At 39.0% G+C, this 22958-nt stretch overlaps 1 protein-coding gene across 1 annotated transcript in view; it reads left to right on the top strand.

Annotated features, from left to right (window-relative positions):
- Positions 1 to 18941, top strand: part of HOMER1 (homer scaffold protein 1) — an 86978-nt gene extending 68037 nt beyond the window's left edge. The window contains exons 7-9 of the mRNA XM_088054403.1: positions 7714 to 7824; positions 9456 to 9536; positions 15179 to 18941. Of these exons, the coding sequence (XP_087910529.1) occupies positions 7714 to 7824; positions 9456 to 9536; positions 15179 to 15367 (381 nt within the window). The 3' untranslated portion in view covers positions 15368 to 18941. The remainder of the gene's footprint in view (positions 1 to 7713; positions 7825 to 9455; positions 9537 to 15178) is intronic.
- Positions 18942 to 22958: the final 4017 nt, after the last annotated feature.

The following is a 22958-nucleotide window of genomic DNA, read 5'->3' as shown; positions in this document are numbered from 1 at the left end:
GGACTGTTTCTATGTCACTTAAAGAAAAGAACAGTTGGTGAAAGAAGTTGTGAAAGTTCACAAGAAGTATGGAATACTGTATAAACCATCTGTTCAGATCATCTATAAAAAATCTTTGCAGACTCTTCAGAAGTCACCTCCACATTTCTATCAGCTGCATTAATACTTGCATAGCCAAAACTAACATTTGAACATGCAAATGTGATGTGATGAAGTTGTCTGATGAACTGGAGCCCATACCATGAACTTCATATTTGCTGAGAAGTCTTGCTAGCAGCCCTGTGACTACTGTAGAGAACTGTTTGGTTTTATATGCCCAAGGACAAACATGATCTAAGAATGTACATGAAGGAAGGTGACAGAAAGCTTGCTAACAAGAAATTTATGAATGGGGTGCTGATCAAAAAAATTATTGATAATTCACCTTCTTATGTGATGTCTATCTCTTGTCATTCTCGCTTTAAGACTGTGTCCCTCCTACTGAACAATTCAAATTTAGCTTTGAATAGATTTTGAATAAATTATGTTTGATTGATTAAAGAAAAAAAGTTAACCAAGTATAATCCTCTCCTTAAGATACTGTAATTAGCATGTGGTTAGATAGCAGCTTTGTACTTCTTGTTAACAATGAAAATAGATGACCACTTTTTTGCATGGCAATAGGGGATACCAGAGGAAAAAAATACAGGCCTTTTATTTCAGACAACATGTTAGAGTTTTTTTCTCAGATGTACATTTTAGTCCCTAGAATATCCATTTCAGCTGTCATAAGTGCTGTATTATTTTTGAAACGGTATGTGTTGTCAGTCTTAAGACTATCAGAGCATTTCTTAGGAGAAGAATTCTGAAAGCCAGCACATATCCCTTTGTGCCCATAATTCTTGGTACAGATAATCCACCTAGAATTTACAAAGATTCAACCCTTGGTTGATAATTATAGTTTATTAGAAAGATGGTCTCTTTTCAGACAGAACAGCTGTATCAAGTTATGTTCCTTGAAGCAAAATGTGAATTTGCTTTTTTAAAAAAAAATTATTGTGGCTTGAAGTATTTTTGGTCTTCTTCAGTTTGCCTTAATTTGTTTTTAGAGAAGATTTGCATTTAGGACCCAAGGCTGTTTTGCTAAGGTTATTTTTTATTTTTTTTCCCCTGGGAATTCACTTTCACTGAATGTGCCATATACAAGATAATAATTTGGAGAAAAACTCCAAAATACCACCAGCTAAGCTACTCTGACTCTGGCTAATAAAATAATTTTTCACAGAAGTGTTCTCTCATCCCCCATCTTCTTATTTCTAGAAAATACTAAGAAAAGTGTTAAGATACATTTATCTACAAGTTATAAAATGCATGCTTTGTGGAAGCATTTGACAAGATGTTTACATAGTTAAAGCTTGTAGAATGAAATACAACCTATAATTTCAAAACTCTGCAGGAGAATAAGAAAATTACTGTATTTAGATCCTTAGGACTAAAGGATATCTGTACAGTGTTTGCCATTGCAGTTTCATGAACTGGCCAGGTGACTGGAAAAAGTATTTGCTAATTGGATTGTAGGGAAAGGGATGTGCTTTGAATTTAGTATTACCTTATCATTTGCAAATAATAATGCATGGCTGAAGGTCAAATCATCAGTTTTGGTAAGCTTGTTATATTTTCAAAGATTCCTACTACAGTTTCTTCACAAAAATTATAGCAGATGATAGGTTATTCCTATTTATTCCATACAGAAATGAGTAGCTGTGGAAAATGTTTCGGTATTTCCATGGTTTAAGGCATCACTGCCCACAGACAGAAATGTGTCCTTTTCAGCAAAATCTTCTAACCATTTTCTTTGTTGAAAAAAGTAATAAATTGCTGGTAGTGCACAACACTCGCCCCCAGGTTATTATTTTATCTATGGGTAAATCTTGGAAAACTACAATAATTAATTTCCTGTCAGAAGTGATTTATATGAATAACACCGTTGTGTGCTTTTTGTTCCTTCAGAATCAGCCTTGAAAAGTAATTTTCCTTGTTTTCTGCATTTTCAACACCAAAAATCTTTCTAGAATTCTTTATTCTTGAAAGCTACACTGGAATAGTTTTTATGATTAGCTTTGTTGCATGCTGTTGTGCTTCTTAGTACTGTCTACCATTAAGAACTGAGAAGTTTTCTCTGCATAAATTATGTGAAACTTTATGCAGTTATTCACAGTTTTGCTGACCCATGAAATAGCATTTATCTTCTCCTCATGGAAAGCAAAGAGCTCTTTTTTCTTTGTGGGAAGTTCATCTTCAATTATTGATGGAACAATAGTGTCACAGTCGTAGTTACGATCCTTTTAGGGATGTAACTTAGTAAGTTAAAAATACATAATTAATACTTAAATTCAGTCTTGCATGTGAGCACTCTATGTTCTGCACTGTAGATTGGGCTAGCAAATCTTGGATATTGCATCTACAGTAAATAAAAGGGAGAAAAATACATTATAGAAACAAGTTAGTAGTGTCAGGTACAGAAAATAGGCTTCAGCCTATATATGGGCTACACTGAATTTATTTTGCTAGTATGGGTAAAAAGCTGCCTGGATGGCCAGGCCCAGAGGGTGGCGATGAGTGGAGTTACATCCAGCTGATGGCTGGTCACAGGTGCTGTTCCCCACGGCTCAGTACTGTTTAGCATCTTCACTGATGATCTCATGGGGTGCACCCTCACTCAGTTTGCAGGTGACACCAAGCTGGGTGGGAGTGCAGATCTGCTGGAGGGCAGGAAGGCTCTGCAGAGGGATCTGGACAGGTTGGATCAATGGGCTGAGGCCAATGGTGTGAGGTTCAACAAGGCCCAGTGCTGGGTCCTGCCCTTGGGTCACAACAACCCCAGGCAGTGCCACAGGCTGGGGCAGAGTGGCTGGAAAGGACCTGGGGGTGCTGGTGACAGCAGCTGAACATGAGCCAGGCTGTGCCCAGGTGGCCAAGAAGGCCAATGGCATCCTGGCCTGGCTCAGCAATAGTGTGGCCAGCAGGAGCAGGGCAGGGATTGTCCCCCTGTCCTGGGCACTGGTGAGGCCACACCTCGAATGCTGTGTCCAGCTCTGGACCCCTCATGATAGAAGCTCATTTTGGTGCTGGAATAAGTCCAGAGAAGGAAAAAGGAGCTGGTGACAGGTCTGGAGCACAAGTCCTGTGAGGAGCAACTGATGCAGCTGGAGGTGTTTAGCCTGCAGAAGAGGAGACTCAGAGGGTACTTTATCATTCTCTACAACTGCCTGAAAGGAGGCTATAGGTGGGGGTTGGTCTCTTTGCCCAAATAACAAGCAAGAGAACCAGAGGAAATGGCCTTGAGTTGTGCAAGTTTTAGTTTAGTTAGCAGGAAAACTTTCTTCACAGAAGGGGTTGTCAAGCATTGGAATAGGCTGTCCAGGGAAGTAATGTAGTCACCATATTTGGAGGTGTTTGAGAGGCATGTAGATGTGGTTCTTGGAGACATGGCTTAGTGGTCCAGTTAGCAGTGCTGGATTAGCTGTTAGACTCAATGATCTTAAGAGTCTTCTCCAACCTGAAATATTCTAGAGTTGTGCAATGGATTCTGTGTTTTAGATGGATTCTGTGTTCTAATCTGTCTTGTCTTTCTGTAGGAGCTGGAATAATTTCTGTATGTAGTTAAAAAGGAATTTCATTGTCTGTTGGTACTGAATTGTACAATTCATCTCAAGAAAGTGGTTTGAAAAAACGAATCCAGCTGGAGCAAACACAGCACAGAATCATTTAGTCAATAATTGCTTGGGGCAGGTCACCATTCAAAATATTTGTGTCATTCCCACTACTTTGCTGCTGTCTACCTGAAGTCTCTGCTTGCAAAGTAATTTTCTGTCGTCAGGATTTTCTTGAGAGTCTTTTCAGTTTTGCTTTTCAGTTTCAGAAACTTTGGGCAGCCACTGTCTTAAGCTCACACCAAAGTTGTTACTCCTTGTGTTATGTGGCTTGAAGCCTCACTCCTCCAGTCTTCCCAGCAGCCCAGTGTGCTAGTTCTCTGCTGCAATGAAAACCTCTTCCTGGAATCCTACTGCATTTATAGGTTGTTGGACCTAGACGAAAATTTCCAGAAAGCTCTAGAATGGCCTCTGATAGGAGGGTCTAGGCTCTATACCACAAGAAGTTGCCTTGCTGTCCTACTTCAGTGGATGTATTTCACTCTGAAGTAGGCAGTAAAGTGTAATGCCATCCACATGCTAGAAGAGTTTGCACACTAAATAGTCACTAAAAAGCCTTTTCAGAATGTTTTCCTTACATGCAATCCTTACCTGGATGATAAATACAAAGTAAAGAAACAGAGTCTAAGAACAGTACCTTTTCTGTTTTTTAGTCTCAAACACGAAGCCAGAGCTATCGACATTTCCAGATATGCAAGTCAGTGCAGTCTTATGGTAGCACAATAGCAGGACTTTGTTTAGGCAGTTACTGTTCAAAGACTGTTCTTTCAGTCTGAATTCTCTATTCAAAATGAGGTATAATCACAGGTACATTGCTAGATACTGCTGTGCAAGGATTTGAAGGATTGATTGAGCCTTGCTTTTAAACCTGAAACATTGAATAAGGAGGTGTCCCTCATAATGGCCTGTGGGATGGTCAGGCTAAAGAACTTTAACTTCCTTTTATGCCCCCTCCTGTGCATAATGCATAACCAGTTACTTGTAATGATTTTTGGACCACTGGTCAAGAGAAAATTAAGTGCAATTTGAAACAAGAAGCAGAACAAGTAAATGCTATCCAGATTTTTGCCTAGAGCTTTATCTTTTGTTATTTCTGTTTTCAATTGCATATTCTTTATATCACATAATTTTCCAGTCCATCTTACTCTACAGATATTTTTGAAAGGGTCACAATATGTTTTTCTTCTTTATAGGTACATTCAAGAAGATAAAAACATGAAGATATTTGACATCTTTTCAGATCTCTGTAGGAATCAGCATTTAAATAAAACTGATTAAATTAACTCAGTTTTTTAATTGAGTTTTTTTCTTTTTCTTCCCAACTTACTTAATTTTCAATCACAGCAAACAAAACAGTTGAACATTATTTTCTTGCATAATCAGTAAGAGATGGAGGTTTGCCCAGAGAAAAGCTGGACTAGAGTAAGACATCACAGCCCTTTCAGTGCTGGTAATTAATTGTCCTTCTAAGCACAGTTGCCTCTGTTGGGAAGGTTTATAGGAGCACAGCCTGTTCTGTTTAAGAATAATCTTCTGTGCTTAAGCAATTTCAAGAAGTGTGTTGAGTTAGTATGGACCAGAGTGTACTTGGGAGTATTCATGTGAGCTGTGCACCTGGCAGGGCTGCTGCAGGAGATGTTTTTAACCATCAATAATAGATGCAACTAGAACAGTAACATTTCATCCAACAGTTTGATTCTGAGGTTGCACCAATACCTACATCCTCTCTATGTGTACCACCCAAGAGGAAATCATATGGAGAACAGTGGGAGTCCACGTGCTTCCTTAGTCATAGGATGAGAGACCTCTGCAGGCTTGCTTCGAGGCATGAGGTTCTACGACAGAGGTAGTTTGGGGACTGGGCTTACTTTTGTCTCCAGCTGAGGTTTTCTGTGAATGAGCATTCTGTGATATGGCTTGGTAAGGGCCACGAGTCTTGCTGAGTGCAACAGCTTTAAAAGAGAGATTGTCTTCTTGGAAGTTAATATTCAACATCTCAGCAGGAAAGCTTGGAAATGTTTGAGAAGTTAAACTTCAAAAGGGCTGAAGGTGAAAGGGGTGAATGACTGACAATTCCAGCAAAACTTAGGAAGGAACTAGAGCTCTTCATAAACCTGCAATGTCAGAACTGTCACAGTTTTGCTTGATAGTGAAGTATTGTTGACTGGGCAAGACCCCGAGCAAGCAAATGTGACCTCAAAATTGGCCCTATTTTGAGCAGGAGGCCTTGACCAGATGACCACCAGTCCCTTTCCAGCCTAAATTTCTCTGTGCCATTCTGATTCTTCCTCTCTCTAGATGCTAGGCCAGACACTGTGCGGACAAAGGTTTGTCCTCATCAATGTGTTCCAATTCTTGTTTGTGTAATTTTGGTGGTGAACACTGAGTATTACGATAATCTAAATGCAAGTATATATGTGTAATTGAGAAAATCATCTAAGACATCAGTTGTAATGCTCAGTGGCACATAAAACTAAGTGAATTACTGTTCCTTTTTGTCATGAGCACTAGTATTCCTTTTGGGAAAATACCGGCAAATAAGAAAGTTCTTTGGGGTGGACAGGGCATGTTGCATTACCAGCTATCCGACTTCCTCATTCCTTTCACCCCCTTCCGAGAATTTCTTCTAATCTCAGTTCTCTCCATTATAAACCTTGTGCAAAAATGTCTTTAGCTTTTCAGCAGAAGAACCTAGATTCATCATGGCTACTGCAAAGGAGAGGTTTGTGGCCTGTGATACAGAAAGAAGTTGTTTTAATTTCCTTGTATTTCATCTTGACTTCCCTTGGACTTGACTCAGTAATCTACCTTTTGAGCCTACAAGTAGTTTAGAGTCTGAAATTACTGCTATAACAGTGGCTTTGTTAGCTTGAGGACATTAGTGCTGGAGAGCAGCAACCTTGATTCCCTGAGATGTTATTTTACTTAAGAAATAAAATTGTCTTGGAAAATGTCTGCCCTCTGTCTAATGGCTACCTCTCCAAGAATGTTAAATTGAGTGTTAAAGTTTTTTGTTGCAGAATTAACTAGCACTTTGTTCAGAGGAGTTTCTGGGACAAATTTGTAGGTACAGGTGCAGCTCTGTTGAAAAAAATATATTAGGATTGACAGGCTCATAACTTCTGGGGTAACAACTGTTATTAGATTTTAGTTATTAAACAAAGATGTTTTAGTGCACACATCCAGGCAGACATGTGGTGTGAGAGTTCCCTAATATTATAACCTGTAATGAGAGAGGTACCTGAACTTTTCTGTGTAGACTCTAGCTGCATGGATTTTGTTTCTTTGTTGCAGAAGCAAAACATAAGCAGCTTTTTGAAACAGTTTATCTGTGAGTGGCAGAATATTAGCATCCTTTTGATTATAAAATAAAACAAAAGTGCATACCACTGCCAGGTATCTTAACTGATCCAAGGGCAGATGGAGCATGCTTGCTGTCTGCTAATGAAAGGAGAACTGAGCAAATCCAAATTGTGACATTAGCTGTTGCCTTTGTGACTAAGAGATGAGCTCCATTACTAGGGAAAGTTAGAAGCTGTCAGCTGTACTTTGGTGGCTGAGTGTCTGCTATTACACTGTTGATGCCGAGTCAGAAAGTGATGCTGTGAAATGTTAATTGGCTTTCTAGGAAGTGTGTGAACATTGTGGCTTTGTAAGGTGGTAGAACATGAAAAGGTGTCAGATGGAGAGGTTAGTTAGACAGACAGATCTGTGTTTAGTCATCAAGTGGTAATTGAGAACTTTCTTAAAACTTTCAATAATTAGCATAAGTTTTAATTAGTGTTCTTTTCAGCCTGTAACAATTTTTTTTGTTTGTTTCCAGGAATTCATAGCAACCACTTACATAACAATATATTATGGAATGTTATGCTAACTTTGCAAGAACACCTTCACCATTTTAATCAACAGGAGTCATCCAGAAGTTTGGGTGTATTTCAAAGGCAGCTATTTATGCAAAGAAGTAATAGTACCTTGAATATATTGAAACTAATTCTGTATATGTTTCTTCTACTTATTTCAGGTGACTGAGCTAGAGTGTGTGAGCAGTCAAGCCAATGCAGTCCACACACATAAAACAGAATTAAACCAGACAATACAGGAATTAGAGTCTACACTGAAGAAAAAAGAAGAGGTACCTGCAACATTTATTTTTTGCTTTTCTATTACATTGTTTCTAAAGCCTTTCAATATTTAGCTTGTGATGGCTGCTAGATACTGAATTATTTAATATAAATGTTACAAAGTAAATTCTTTTTTCGACTTCTTTGAAATCGTTAGTATTTTTCATTTATATAGTTACATCAGTCCAATATAGAGCTGGGTATCTGGGTAGCAACAAAAAAAGTATCTTGCTTTCCAATTTGCTTTCACCAAATGTCTCTGTTCGCAAAAGTAAGTCATAAGTGTTTTCCACAGGGCAATTATCACACTGATGCAGTCCAGATTGCCTTAGAGAGGAAGCTGTGTTAGGCATGCTTTCTTTTTTTCTGGAGAATAGTGTTTGAAACAAGTAATAGATCAATGCCTTTGTCCAGCCAGTCTGTCTTTCAGGCTCTGTTGATAAAGCTGACCTTTATGGTCCATAAGATCAGCAATTTCCTTAAACACATGCCAAGCCCCCAGCCTGAAACTTGGTATTTATTGTGCCGTGTGCCTTGGCCTGGACCAGCAGCAAGTAAATAAAAAAGAATGGGAGTAACACCTGCATTGGCATAGGTCCCAAAAGAAAGCATATCTGTGCCACGGAAGGACCAAGAATCACCCATTTATGGATGGAAAAAGGAGATGGAAGCAGCTGCATAGGAGGAATTATTTGCCCCACGTAAGAGACCATGGGCATTGGCACGTATGCATGGAGGGGCAGTGAGCCTTCCCTCAGTGCCATGAGGTGTTTCCAAGGAGGATGCAGGAGAGGCACAATATCCTCTGAGAATATCCTCTCAAAATGGAACAAAGTCTTTTCCAAACTCCCTGTGACTTAACAGATTAGGCTCAGCTTAGTGATGTTTCCCATTTTGTTGGTCAATCACTTTAGAATTATGCTGGGCTGTTGGCTGCAGAGAAATCTTGCCAAAAGGAGTTCTAGGAGGTGAATATGTCTGTCTGGAGAAGAGTACTTAATAGTTTTAAGTTTGATACCATTTAGTTTCATCAACTCTTTCTATTCTTGTCTCCTGAATGTAAGCTAAGACCAGGTTTCTCTTCTCTTCGTTATTTCAACTATATTTCTTATTTTTATACCTGATTCTAATTGCTAAGTTAAATATGCCATTTCTTTTAAGATTCTCTTTTTACAGAAATTGATCATAACAGACAGTTGTTTTGGTGTTCAGCCCTGCTGCTGGTGACATAATAAGCAGTTTACATTTGAAAATTGGATTCTTTTTTCTTGAAAAAAAGGAGAACAGTAGATTCTAGTAGAATTTAAAGTATAAATTTGTTTTTTTAATTACAAGGGGCCTTAATTTTTCAGGCAAGAATTATTTCATATCTCTTTGGGGGGAAAAGAAAACTTGGACTTTTATAAAAGAAAATGCTTGTGTCTATTGCTGCTCAATCACAATGGAGTTGCTGTTTTGGGACTGTGATTCAGTAGTACTGGGAGCAGGGCTTACACTTCATGTTATCTGATGGGTAGTAGCCAACTGCCAGTTTTGATATCGTTGCACTGACTTGCTCAGAAGAAGAAGCACCAGCCAGATTACAAGCACTGAGGCCAAGCCAGGTAACACATTGCTAGCAAGGTTGTTTCTTCTCCCTTAGGAAATAGAAGGATTGAAACAAGAAATTGAAAATGCCAGAGAACTCCAGGCACAGAGGGATTCTCTGACCCAGAAGTTACAGGTGAGCTATAGTGCATCATCTTAATTTAGAGAAAAAGGAAAAATTATCAGCAAGTGGGCAGTTCACATGTGCAACTTGTGCTATATTCACTCAATGTGTCAGATGAATGTGTAAGTTAGACTGCTCTGTATGTGCTGGGTTGGGATGACTAGGAATTTGTATAAAAATTTCTACCTGCTGTAAATTGCTATTTTTATATGAGGAAACAAACCACATTGTTTTTATGAGTCCACAGAGTACTCTCAGGTTAGCAAACATCCTTCACTGATACATGTCCTGGACAGTTCTGGTCTCATTTTCACAGCAGCATCTTCCCATAATTTTTGCATGCCGCTGAAGCTGTCTGTCTATGTATCATCAGCCTGGGATGAGTTTGTGTTCAGCTTTTAAACAAGCCTTGAAAAAGTAAGGGTTAAAGTGTTTTTGTGTAGTACAGGCTTTAAAAACACATTTTCTTTGTTTTCTTGGAATTATTTAGAAACATTGTTCTTTTATTGTTTTTCAGTGGTTGTTTCTTACTGTGTGTAATGTCAGATACCTGAGGCTGATGGATTTGATGTTCTCTCATGATATCCTCCCTTGCTCCATCTGAGCTCATGCCTGTCCGTCACTGCACTGACCAGCCAGCACATAGCCACATTCCTTGTCACACCTGCCTCTGGAACAAGGCTGACCAAAGGCCTGGGTGAAATACACTCTGGTTTCAGCCTTTAGAGTTTTAAAAGAACTGGAAACTCAGGTATTAAATAGCTCCAATCCTAAAGTGCTGAAAGAGGATCCTTTCTCTTCTATGGCTTAGCATATGTTGAAAGCAAGCCCCATCAGGTCACAGCCACAGCATAAAAATCATTAGGCAGGTATTCTTTGAAATGCGTGACATGAACTGGAACTTCTATGAATCAAATTTTAACCTACAGAATAAACCACTAAAGATCAAAATGAGTTTATTAATTTTTCCCCATTCTTACGTCAACTTGTTTGCACAAAATATATTATTACTTTGAGCAGTGTTTAAAGAGTATTTTGAGTATACCTGACCTTGCCTGTTGCAAAAATGGTTGCTGGCTTTAGGCTAAAAGTACAAGTTTTCATCTGAAAAGGCATTCATGTGAGAGACTAAAAAGAGACATTATAACAAGAGCTGGAAATCATTCTAGCAGTATCAAACACAGTAATTTTATTGTAAGATCATATGAAAAGAAACAGTGAGCGAGGAATTAACCATCCTTAGCAAGTAGGATTATGAGACTAGTAAGAGATGAAACATCAGGAAATGGTAAATTTGTATTAAAATTTTACCTTATAAAGTCAGTAGTTCCATTTTGGTATATTTTTGTATAAGTGATTGAGAGCAGCCTTGCAGAGAAGGACTTGGGGGTGATGGTAGATGAAAAATTCAACGCTAACCAGCAGTGTGTGCTCACAGCCCAGAGAGCCAAACGTGTCCTGGGCTGCATCCAGAGCAGCGTGGGCAGCAGGGCCAGGGAGGGGATTCTGCCCCTCTGCTCTTCTCTGCTGAGACCCCACCTGCAGGGCTGCCTCAGCTCTGGGGTCCCAGCACAGGAAGGACATGGACCTGCTGGAGTGAGCCCAGAGGAGGCCAGGAAGCTGATAAGAGGACTGGAGCACCTCTCCAATGAAGGTAGCTGAGGAAGTTGGGGCTGTTCAGCCTGGAGAAGAGAAGGTTGTGTGGAGACCTCATAACAACTTCTCAGTATCTCAAAGTGGCCTACAGGGGAGCCAGAGAGGGACTGTTCATCAGGAATTGCAGTGATAGGACAAGGAATAATATCTTCATATTCATTAATTCATGGAAGAATGTAGGTTCAGATTAGATACTAGGGTGAAATTCTGTACAGTGATGGTGGTGAGGCACTGCTTCAGGTTACCTGAAAATGTTATGAATGCCCCATCCCTCAGAAGTGTCTGAGCCTAGGTTGCTTTCAGCAACCTTATCTAGTGGAGAGGGTTCCTGGCCAAGACAAAGGGTTTAAACCCTTTGTTGAATTGTTTTAAGGTCCCTTCTAACCTAATCCATTTTTGATTCTGTGATTCTTTCATCACCAAATGGATATATTTTGTATACATGTCCTTATGTCACATTGTAAGTGATCTGTGTCTGGAAATGGTTCTATACATTTCTATTCAAGTAAATTTAAAGAATCACTTAGGATCTGAGTTAAAAGGTGTCTTTATTAAGCTTAAACTTAATTACTGCCTTGATGTTGCCCAGGAAAACGATCTTGACTCTGTGCCTTGCTGTTATTGTCCTGCTTTGATTATACTGGTGTTCTCTGAGCCACTTCACCCTACATCTGTCACATCATCTGCTATAGCTTCACACTGTCTCATATATGTTCACTTACCTGACTCATCATTTATTTTAAGAGTGATTTCTCTCCAGTGCTCATATCTGTTTCTCTCACTCTTTGTTCTTGTGCTTTATTTTTCCCTCATGTGTTTTGCAAGTAGATTATGTAACTTTAAAATATTTTGGTAAAAACCTTCTATGAAAAAGGCTATACAAAGAAATTAGTATTTCAAGGTGTATTGCATTTCTGATACACGCATATCAGGAATTAATTAGATAACAATCATTGGCAAACTAATGAAGAACAATATGTTATTACTGTGAAGGTTAAGTATCGGGGTCCTTTATAATAATTCCATTAGTAATGTAGAGAAGTCATATGTGAGTCATGATCAGTGTGACTCTCACAGTAGGTCAGAATATCTTTATTAATATGGCTGATTCCTAAATATAGCTGTTGTGTATGGTTTGAATATTTTATTCCAATACTCACACTGAATTCTGCAAAAGATTGTTACAGTGCAAACAACAAACTAGTAATGATTTATTTATTCTGTAAGAGAAATTATTCACTATGAGAAATTATTTCATCTGATGAAAGAAGAGCTTGAAAAAACCTATGGTAAAAAAAACAAGTGCTAAACACATTCTGCAAAGCACCCGAATGTACCAAAGAGTCAATTTATTGTTGGATGAGATCAGCTGTAAAGGGAAACGGCAAAGCTAGGGGAATAGATTACATTACACATAATCTATCTCTTCCAATCAAGAAGCAAGTTTTGAGGTTGACTGATTTGAAACAGATAATTGCATATGAGCTAGACATGAACTTACAATGCAACAATATTGCAAAAAGCATTGATACTAATTTAGGGTAAATATGCTTAAGGATCAAATGTAAATTTATGAAGCAGCATTTTCCAGAAATGAAAAGCAACAGCTTCTGGCATATTTCATTAAAAATGTCTGAGAAGGGCTTGAAAGGTGTTCTTCAGTGCTAAATAACAGGCCAACAGAATGCTCTATTTAGGCCCAGATATCACAATGTAAAGCCATGTAAGTATCTATAGGTTTTTCCCGAAGTGGTCTATTTCATTACTGGCTTGCCTGCTTACAGGAATTAATTATCTCTGAGGTAAGAGCAGTGGCAAGGAGACTTCCTAGAGCACACAAATTCGATGACTGGAAGAGAAGCAATGACAGGATGGGCAAATATTTAAAAACAGCAGTCAGTTTTCTAAAGAAAGGACTGCATCACTCTGGCAAAGCTGAGAGGACCTTGAATTTCACTTTTATGTCGTATACTGCAATCACTTGACCCTCAGAGGGTCTTGAACCTGGGCAATCACTACACCAGTAGTACTTGTTAGTACTTGGCTTGGAAGGCAGGAGTAGACACAGTGAAGGAGAGCCTTTGCATGGTATTACTGGGTTATAACCAGTTGTCTTCTTCGTTTGTGGCAGCACGGGGGAGCTATTCACTACATAAGCATGTATGATGTTATTTATGTTTTACAAGTGCTCTATCCAGCTAGCTTCTTTTAGTACTTTGGCAACTAAATTATTCAGTGCTAAACAAATTAATTCTTCTCTTGATCCTGGCAATAAGGGGTAATTTGTGCTCTCAGGTGTGCCGGCTGGTGCCCAAAACTCCATAGTATTTTACTTGTCCATTTGCAAACAAGGTAAGGGAGTAAGTAAGGGAGGTCTTTAGTTTGGCTGGGAGGTAACCCTTCACTCCACAAGCAGCCACAGCTATGAGGCAGTGAATGTCCTGATGTTCTGTCTTCTCCAGCTGCACCACTGCTGGGGGTCCAGAACTCTCCCCTGCTGCACAGGCTGGAAGCTGAAACTGTGCACTGGCCACATCACCCCATCTCTCCTCTGGCCAGGGGTGCAGTGCTCAATTGGTGCTGCTAGCAAACCCCTCATAAGTGGATACCTTTCTCAGGCCATGGACTTTGACACAGGGCCACCATTACACACCTGTTGCTCTTGAGTGACCCAATATGTTTTCAGGTTGTTTGTTACGGTTAGCTGAGATCTTTCCAATGTAAACATGGATATATTTCTTAGCCTTGAGGGAGAGTGAAGAATCACACCAAAAACAGTGAGAGAGTTGGAGAGCTGAAAGAGGAGTTGCTCATGCTGCGATCATTGGCTGCTGCCAAATCTCCCTTCCTCTTTGTAAAACTAGTTGTAGTAAAATCTCAGAGCAGGCCAGTTAAAGCTTTGTGACACAAACCCACTGTAAAGGGAGGAGGTGTTGAAAAACATGTTACCATACATAAATATGAATTCACTATACACTTTTCTAGAGATGTCTTCACAGGGTGTATAGTGTACTAAACACACTGTCTCTGTGCTGCCTTCAAAAGTAATTCTTGTAACTGAAATTACAAAATTTAGCATGAATTTATGAGGTGTGCAATGAATAGAACAAAGAACAATATGCTATTCCAGACCTAGGTGACTGTTACATTTGTGATTTGATTGAACACAGGGCACCTGGCTTGCACAGGGCAGAGCAGTTCGCACCATCCCCCATCAGGTGCAAGCTGGACCTGCAAGGAGTCCCAGGGGCTGACACCAAGGGCTTCTCCTTGTGAGAGCTGAGCTTGCTCAGGGTCAGGCCCCCTGGGCTGTGTCCAGCACGCCACCACTTCATCTTTCCCCACTGCATGGGAATGGCATGCCTGTTCAGCAGTGGTGGCTGTCCCGTTGTCCCTGCTCCACAGGTGGGTGCTGTGCAGTGAGGCACAATGTGCAGCTTGCACCTCCTGCTTTACATTTGTTACAGTCACCTTGACATCCACTGTGTATGGATGCTCCTGTCTTAATTTTCAGAGTGCAAAGCCTGAAATGTGAGATGGGAATAAGGTGGTGCTCCTCTGTCTCTAGAGCAGTGTTCTGAATGGGTTTTGCCATGAGAACTTTTGATGGAGAACCGTGTCCTTGAGCAATTAATAGAGTCTAAATCAGGGCATGATTGAACATAAGTAAACTCTGAAAATATGTTTTCACTAGGCAGTACACTTCTGAATGATAGAAGTGATAACACACCTGAATGAGTGTATTATTTGTTTACTGACTAAAGTTCGTCTCTCTCCAGAAATTTCCACCCTTCACATAATTATGGGAAAATGGAGAAAGTGGCAGTACATATGCAATTGTAGTATCAATTCAGGTTCTGGTTTTGACTTAGTGAAAACTGTAAAGGTTTACAAATTATTTTAAAAAGCACTTGACAAAGCACATAAGTACCAACAGGAGGTTAGACTGCTTTCTTTTTGCAGACGACACATTAACATGTTGTGTATTTTCTCTGAAGGAAGTAGAAATTCGAAACAAAGACCTGGAAGGACAGCTGTCTGACCTAGAGCAACGTCTGGAGAAAAGTCAGAATGAGCAAGAAGCTTTTCGCAATAACTTGAAGACACTTTTAGAAATTCTTGATGGAAAAATATTTGAACTAACAGAATTACGAGATAATTTGGCCAAGCTAATAGAGTGTAGTTAAAGAAAATGGGATTTCAGTGCCAATCAGCTTAAAGATGCACTGTCTCTCTTCATAGGACTGTGTTGGGCTCTGCATCAAAGTTGCACAAAATTAGAAAATGCTCCTCTGAGAGGGACTGTTTTAAATTTGACTTGTAATTCAATGTAAAATTTAAAACTCAGCTTGTAGCCAGTTGAATTAAAAAATACAAAAAAAACCCCTTGAATTACAAATTACCTCCTTTTACATTATTGGCCACAGATAACTTGCAAGATATTAACAATAATTGAATGCAATCCTTTTCTAATTATCAGTGATGGAAGAATTAGCAGTGTCCCAGGACTCCATTATGTGAGATACAATGTAAGTTATTGGCTGTTTTATTTAAGATATTTAAATGCTGTGTTTTGTGCAAGAACTTAGTGATGGCAGCCCTGTATCTTGTTGTTCTTAATAATTTCTCAGGATATGCTGCACTGTGGAGAAGCAGTGCCGGAACAAATTTATTCTTGCCAGGAATGAGAGAGAGTTGCATCTTTAATTGAAACAAATTTACTATAACTGCTTGTATAAACTTCTTCCTTTTTGGTTTTTTGGGGTTGGTTGGCTGGTTGGTTTTTTGATTTTTTTAAGAGCTATACATATATACTGGAAGATACTGTATTTCTTTATGGAGCTTTGGTGTTCTACAATATTGTCCAATGTAAGGTTTAGTTTTTCATATGAATTCCATGTAATCACAGTGAGACGGTATCTTCCACTTAACTAAATTTTGAAGCCAACCAGTGATAGAAGGTGAGTCCCACAAAAAAAGCCCAAACCTCCCTGAGAATTTTAAACATAAATTTAAGTTTTTAAATTTGACCTGCACAGATAACAAGGAATGGCCAGTCATTTGTCTTCTGGCCTTGATACTTGTATTGAATGTTCAATTTGCTGTTAACCTGTTCTGCAGGAGACTTTTTCAGAATGTGACATGACATAGATGTTCTGTGAATAATGGCTTATGGGGAGCACTGTTCTGTTACAGATTCATTAAGGGCACAGAGGTACCACAAGAGATTGTTCATACACCGAACGTGTCTAGCCAAAAAGGCTGTTTCTTGAAATTTTGTTGTCATAGCAAATTGAACTGAAGACATGTTTACTCTTTTATGGGTCTTCATATCACATCTTTATCAAAACTACACCAGGCAATATTCTGAACTGTTAACCAAGTGTTTAAAAACAGGACATTGAATTGAATTATCCTCAGTGAGCAGGTTTTAAAGTTGTTTTGATGTAATTTTAACAGACTTTTAGCAAACACACATTTCTTTATATAATAGATTTATTTAAAAAACCCAACTCTTTGAAAGGTAAGCCAATTGTCATGTGTCTTGCATCACAGTGCATTCTTGCCATAAATTGCTTGTAATGCTGAAGAGGGCTTTTTTAAAATGTATGAATGAGTGTCAGACCTCAGATTTGAAAGATGCACGAACCTTTATTTGCTCCCCAAATTAATTTGAATGTTAAACATGAAATCTAGCTGCTTATTAAATTTGTAGAACACAGTTTTCTTCACTTAGAGACTGGTATTCAAAACTAGAAAAGATAAGTTTGTTTTCATGTATGTACTGTGTGTATATACCATATAATACACACAGGTTGTCATTTATATTGGAAAGACATGCTTTATTTCTAAAATACCTTTTTGTTTTCCCTTAACTGGTGATTTATCAGGTCTCCCCTGACTAGTCAGGGAAGTGGCTTAGGTTAAATGCTAAAACTGTCATGTATTATATGGTATGTAATATACACAATGTTTACGCTTTCTCCATATTTTTTAGGGTATTTTCTCACATTTATTAAAGGGGTGGGGGGAGCTTGTTTCATTGTGCTACTGGTTGAAAACTTTGTGGTGAGCTACATGTTAATCATTCAGGGGATTTTAGATAGTGATGTGTATATCTTCATCAGGTCCATATGAGCAGATACAGCCAGTTTTTAATTTTCCTGGGGATATTTGGGCCTGATTCTCCTGTCACTTGTGCTGCTGTAAACCAGATGTGTCCTTGATGTGATGTCAGCAACATTCCGTTGGCATAACATCCATGGAAGTGCAAGGAGAATTTGGCCTGTTAATGCTCAGTGGACATAATAAGGATGAAGAAAGAATAAAAAAACATAATGATGGAATAAATGTAATATTATTTTTAATGATATTATTATTGACATTTTTAAAGATATGATGTCATATGTGTGGGGAAAATAGTGGACAGAAATATTTCCACTTAAATTTTGTGAATATGTGTGGTACATGAGCATTTCTATGTATAAGTACACACACATATGTATATACAGAACATGGAAAAATTTAGATGTGCACATTTTTAATATTTTCCTATTGAAATTAAATTTAAAATCGGAAATTGATATTTGAGAATTTCTTTTTCTCATAGAATAGATAAGCTTCATTTCTTTTTTTTAAATAATACAATTACTGAGGGCTGCACCTTTGAATTCCCAAATAGTTGCCAAACATAAATATGGGATGAGGTGGACATACGTGCACATATAAATAAAATCCTATGTCTAAGACTATTTTTAATGCTTATGTACAGTAGGCAAGTATTTAGCAATTGTGATCTAAAGTTCATACCTAGGTGGCTATACCTACTGTAGCCTCTTCACTTCTGTTTTAAGGTAAAGGTTTTCCCATTTCAATTGTTACTGTTCCAGAGACAAGTACTGTACATTGTATCTATCTTTAATGAAACTATGGGAATATGTAAACAAGAAAACAGTGTTCAGTACTGTAGCCTGAAAACATGACCGTGAACTTGCACTGGAGGGGAGAGCAGTCACTTTGTGTATAATTTGTTACATGGCAACTACAGTCTTGGAAAAAAAAAAAAAAAAAAAAAAAGCCAACAAAAGAATTACCATAAGCCTCACAGAAATACAGAAATAGGGGAGAAAAAAAAAAAAAAGAGAGAGTGAGAGAAAAAAGAAATCAAACCCACAGTTTTTTATTTTGAAATACACTTGCTATTCTCTGGAGAATGTATTACTCTTTTTTTTTTTTTTTTCCCCTTAAATCTTTTTCAAGTATGTGCAAGTGACAGCAGCAGCTACCTTAATCTATCAGGTGCTACTGGATTTTGCATTAGTGTGTTATGTTGTGAAATCCTAACTTTGACATAAAAAGGTTTTTGTAAGTATATCCCCGTCTGGATAGCTAGTTTTTGGAGTGTATTGTTCATAATCCATATGCCTCAATGATCCAGAAATTGCATTTTTCTATGTGGACAAAGTAAAACATGTGAATTAAACTGTCCATTATAGACTGGAAGTTCCTTTTCCTGGCCAATATATCCAGGAAAGAGGAAAAGAAAATGAACTGATAATGGAGAAATGCGGTTATAAGTTCTCTAAGAAAATACATTTTCAGGTAAAAAATAAATAAATAAATAAATAAATAAATAAAGGGCTAAACAAGTTGTTACACAAATAAGTATCATTTAACGCTATTGGTGGCATTCCCAGGATAATTCCTTTAAAGAAAACCCTAGAATTAACAATGCATCAATTAAAGATTAGTATTTTGGGACATGTCTTTTCAGTTGTCAGTTGTGAAAGGTTTCTGATTTCTGCTCATTTTTCTACCAGTTGGGGATTAACCTAAGGTTTGCTCTCAATAAGAGGCTAAACCCCATTTCATTCTGTCATCTTAGATATTCTGTACTGAAGTGGCTGCTGAACAGCTCTCTGTGAACACTGCATTCAAAAGTCAAAATCAAAGCCATTTTTCAGAAATACTGCATGGAGAGAGGAATGGAAAACTGTTGCAGACCTTAATTCTCTGCAGAGATGCAGAGATCACTAAAAGCACGTAACTTGGTTAATTGCAAAAACCTTAAGGCCAAAGATAGATCTAATTAGATATTAGATCTGGATATCAGAAGACAGTTAAAAAATACCATCAAGAAATTCTATCCCAATATGCGAGTTCAGTATCAGTCACTGAACATGACAGTTAAGTGCACACCTATACATTGGGGTTTCTTTTTCAGAAAATGGACCTGACTCTGCTAAGCAATGTTCAAATTGTCTTGTTTACATTTTCTTAGTAATGCTGCATTTGTGCACTACCTCTGAACAGTGCTAAGCAGAGACAGTATCACGGAATAACATACACTATTTGAAATCTCTGGTTTTGCTTAGCAGCCTTAGTTCCTTGTTTTACTCCACTTACTTCAGACAAGATGGATGAATTTTCCCTGTTTTGTTAAATGTTTTGGAACAATGAGCAGAGTTTTGTGTTAGATCCCAGAGTCAGTTCAGCTCATGTCCACTCTTCTGGTCATGCCTAGCCAGATAGCAAGTGTGAGTCTAAATGTCATAATACCTCTAGACACTATAGACAAAAGTGGGTTTTCACACCATAAGGAGTCTCACAGCTTGCCCGCCACAACCTCTCAGGGACCTGTAGCAGCCAGTTCTACTTCTGCACTGCTGGCAGCTCATCATAGGACCAAAGAAACACAATATACCTACTTTCCCCCTCATTGCTGGGTCTTGCATAAGCAGAGCTCAGATGCAACAATATTATCTGGCAATCGTTAGTATTTTCAGATAAAGGTATTGGAAGGAAAGTAGCTATCAAAAGTGTTTTAAATTCGGGGTGGGTGGGGAAAACACAGATTTCAAAAAGATTCCCTAGTGTGGAACCCTTGTGTAGCTGTAAAATAGGCGAGAATGACTTGCAAATGGAATGACAAACCACTTGAAAGGATCACACTTTCCTTAGGTGCTCACACCATGCTGACATTGAGCACACCTGGCTTGCCCCAAAACTACACTCTTGATTGCTAGAGGCTTCCCAAGGTCAGCACTGGGGGTATGTTTCATGAACACAGCTGTAATCCTGACAGTCTGCAAATCCCAGGTCCTTTCAGTCTTTTATCTTCATGACTAGAGGTTTGATACCAGTATTAGCCATTGGTGCTCCCTGTTTTCTGCTGCCATCAGTTCCTATCACTTGTGATGTTTGTGTAATGAAATTCTGAGCTGGGTTTGGGGATTTTTCTTTCTTTTAACTTGGAAGTAGTTTCCAACCTTGTTCCTTGCTTTGGGGATTCTCATCTGCTGTCATCCAAGCCTCATCTCACTGCATGGATCCAGCAGTGTGTCAGCTGCTTTTACTTCCATTAGATTGAGAATAGCAACATAGACATTTTCTTGGAAGAGAACTTGCATTTCTGTGACTGTGGTAATTCTTGAAGAAGAAGGATTTTTTCCCAGTAGATCAAGAAGGAGGGCAGAACTAAAGGACCTTCACAAACAATACCATGCATCCAGGTGCTAAGGGGAGAGGAAGAGCTACACTGATCAGGTATGTGTAAATATAATCTGTGTGTATAGATTTCCTCCTGTTGAATTAAATATGGTCATGCAGATACTTGCAGAGAGGGAAAAAGACCTTTGAAATTCTCTGAGTCTGGCTTGTATTTTGTTAAATCATCAGTGGAATTGTCTCTAAACAAAACAAAATAAATGTGAAGCAAAATGACCTTGTACTTGCCTGCAGGAGAAAGATCCTAGCCCTTACCTGTGGATGGAAATTTAAACATTAAATCTACTTTCTCCACATCTGAATACATCATTATTTTTATAATTCCAGCAGTTTTGTTTCTCAGGAATCTGCAGCAATGGGAACCAGAAATCTTATCAGTGTAAAGTACAGCTCTCTTTGACTTTCACTTAGTGAGAGGAGCCATGTTAGAAGTATGTAGCTGAGTGCCACAAGCAGTATTTCATGTGAGCATCCTGCATCTAGTCCCTAGCCTCACTGCTACACCCTGCCAGCTGCACCTGCTGTCTGTCCCAGAAGCAGCCCAGGAGGGTTTGCTGTCTTTTTTTAGAAGCTGCTGCATCAAAACTGTAGCTCTGTCATTACGAGTCTGGAGCCCTTTTGCTCCGGAGCATTTTGTACATTCAGAGTTTTGCTTGCAGGGGGAGAAAAGAGGAAATTTCGTTCTGTGTATCTTAAAGAAGCAGAGTAATGTGTTGATTTGATATAAGCTGCTTTTCCCCATCTCTTTGAAAAGAAATTATGAGAGCTTTATTTGAGATGGTTATTGTTACCATTTGAACCTACCAATCAAAACTTTCATTATCCTCTTTCTTGCATTTTTCCTTTTGTTCTGTGTTCTATTCTCTTGCATAGCATGGAACAACCAAACATGTTTACAGTCAATATAAGCCCTAAACTGCTTATGAAATGAGAAAATACTTAGCGTCAAGCTCACCTGACCGGGACATCAGTAACCCAAAAAAGCCGCAAAACCCACTCACACAAAAGATACCTGTGGGCATGAGGTGCTATGGTTGTGCATGAACATTTCAGCCTCAGTGAGGAAGCATCGGGGATCTTCTAAACAAGCATTGCTGAGGCATGCTACTAGGAAGTACCTTGAATCAGAGCTGTCTAAAAGACAGCAACGCAAGTATTTTCAGAAGATACGAGTTTTCATGCTCTTCACCAATAATGATGTCTGTATTGCGCAAATAGAAAATACCTGTAAGGCACATGTAACTCCTCAAGTCAAAATGCAAAAATGTGTTAGGATTGGCACCAAAAGTTCCCATCAAGCTAGAGGACTTCTGTTTCTGCTAGGATAGGTGACAGGTCTTCTGCAAATAAGTAATAGCTACATTGGAAATCTCCATGAGAGAACGAGTACAAAGATGAGAGTGGTTCTCTGTACCTGAGTCAGGCTGGGAAATCCAGCTGTGGGACTTAGTCTGGATTAGCAGGTTGGGCAGGTGGCAAACAGTGCTGTCATTTCAGAGGGGTCTAAAGGAATTTTAACACTTGGGCCAAATTGCAGTGTTGAAACTGTGACAAGGACATAGGTATCTAAAATCTAGAAGGGAATAAGGCCTCACAGAGCACAGCATTGGTCATCTCCGTGACTGAGCAAGGAACTGCACTGGAACTGCTGGTGTGTCCAAACACAGAATCACCTCTCTAAACTTGGCAATGAGGATGGTTCACTTATGGGCCAAGAACAGATTCAGCTCACCAATAGGTGCTAGGTGGCTGTGAAATTTGCCACATTTCAAGTCTCTCTTTTGACGGGCTGCACCAGAAGACGGGGCCACCACTACAGGCAGTGGTAAACTGACCTCTACGGCCCTCACCAGCACAGTGCTGGGTCTTAGCATAAATGCTGGCATGCAGGTGCTTCGAAAATAGTTAGCTGGTTACAGTGGCATGTCAAGGGATCAGGCCTTCATCAGCTGGAAGATCTAGACAGATTTAAGTCAAGAAATTGTAATTTACAGTGTTTCAGGGTAAGTTTTTTATACTGAGACTTCACAGCTTGCTATTGCAATGACGTGTTAATGGGTTAACAGAAGACACTGCAGTGTCCTCTTGGGGAACAAGAGGGAACTTCCTCCGGGGAGGGAACAGAAGCTAAAGCTTGCATTCAATCACTTAGCCAAACGGGTACTACTGACAGTACCAAGCGCTTCCTTATTCAGAAGCATCCCTGTAACCTTGAGCATCCACCAAGACTGCAGCAAATTCATTCATCTGGGCCTCAAAAGGCAGGGATTC

Source organism: Pseudopodoces humilis, chromosome 4 (genome assembly GCF_049639895.1).
Source record: "Pseudopodoces humilis isolate 2021_Gansu_Grassland_sample_001 chromosome 4, ASM4963989v1, whole genome shotgun sequence".
Lineage (NCBI taxonomy): Eukaryota > Metazoa > Chordata > Aves > Passeriformes > Paridae > Pseudopodoces > Pseudopodoces humilis.
The sequence above is the reverse complement of the archived record's forward strand: the minus strand, read 5'-3'. Positions and strand labels throughout refer to the sequence as shown.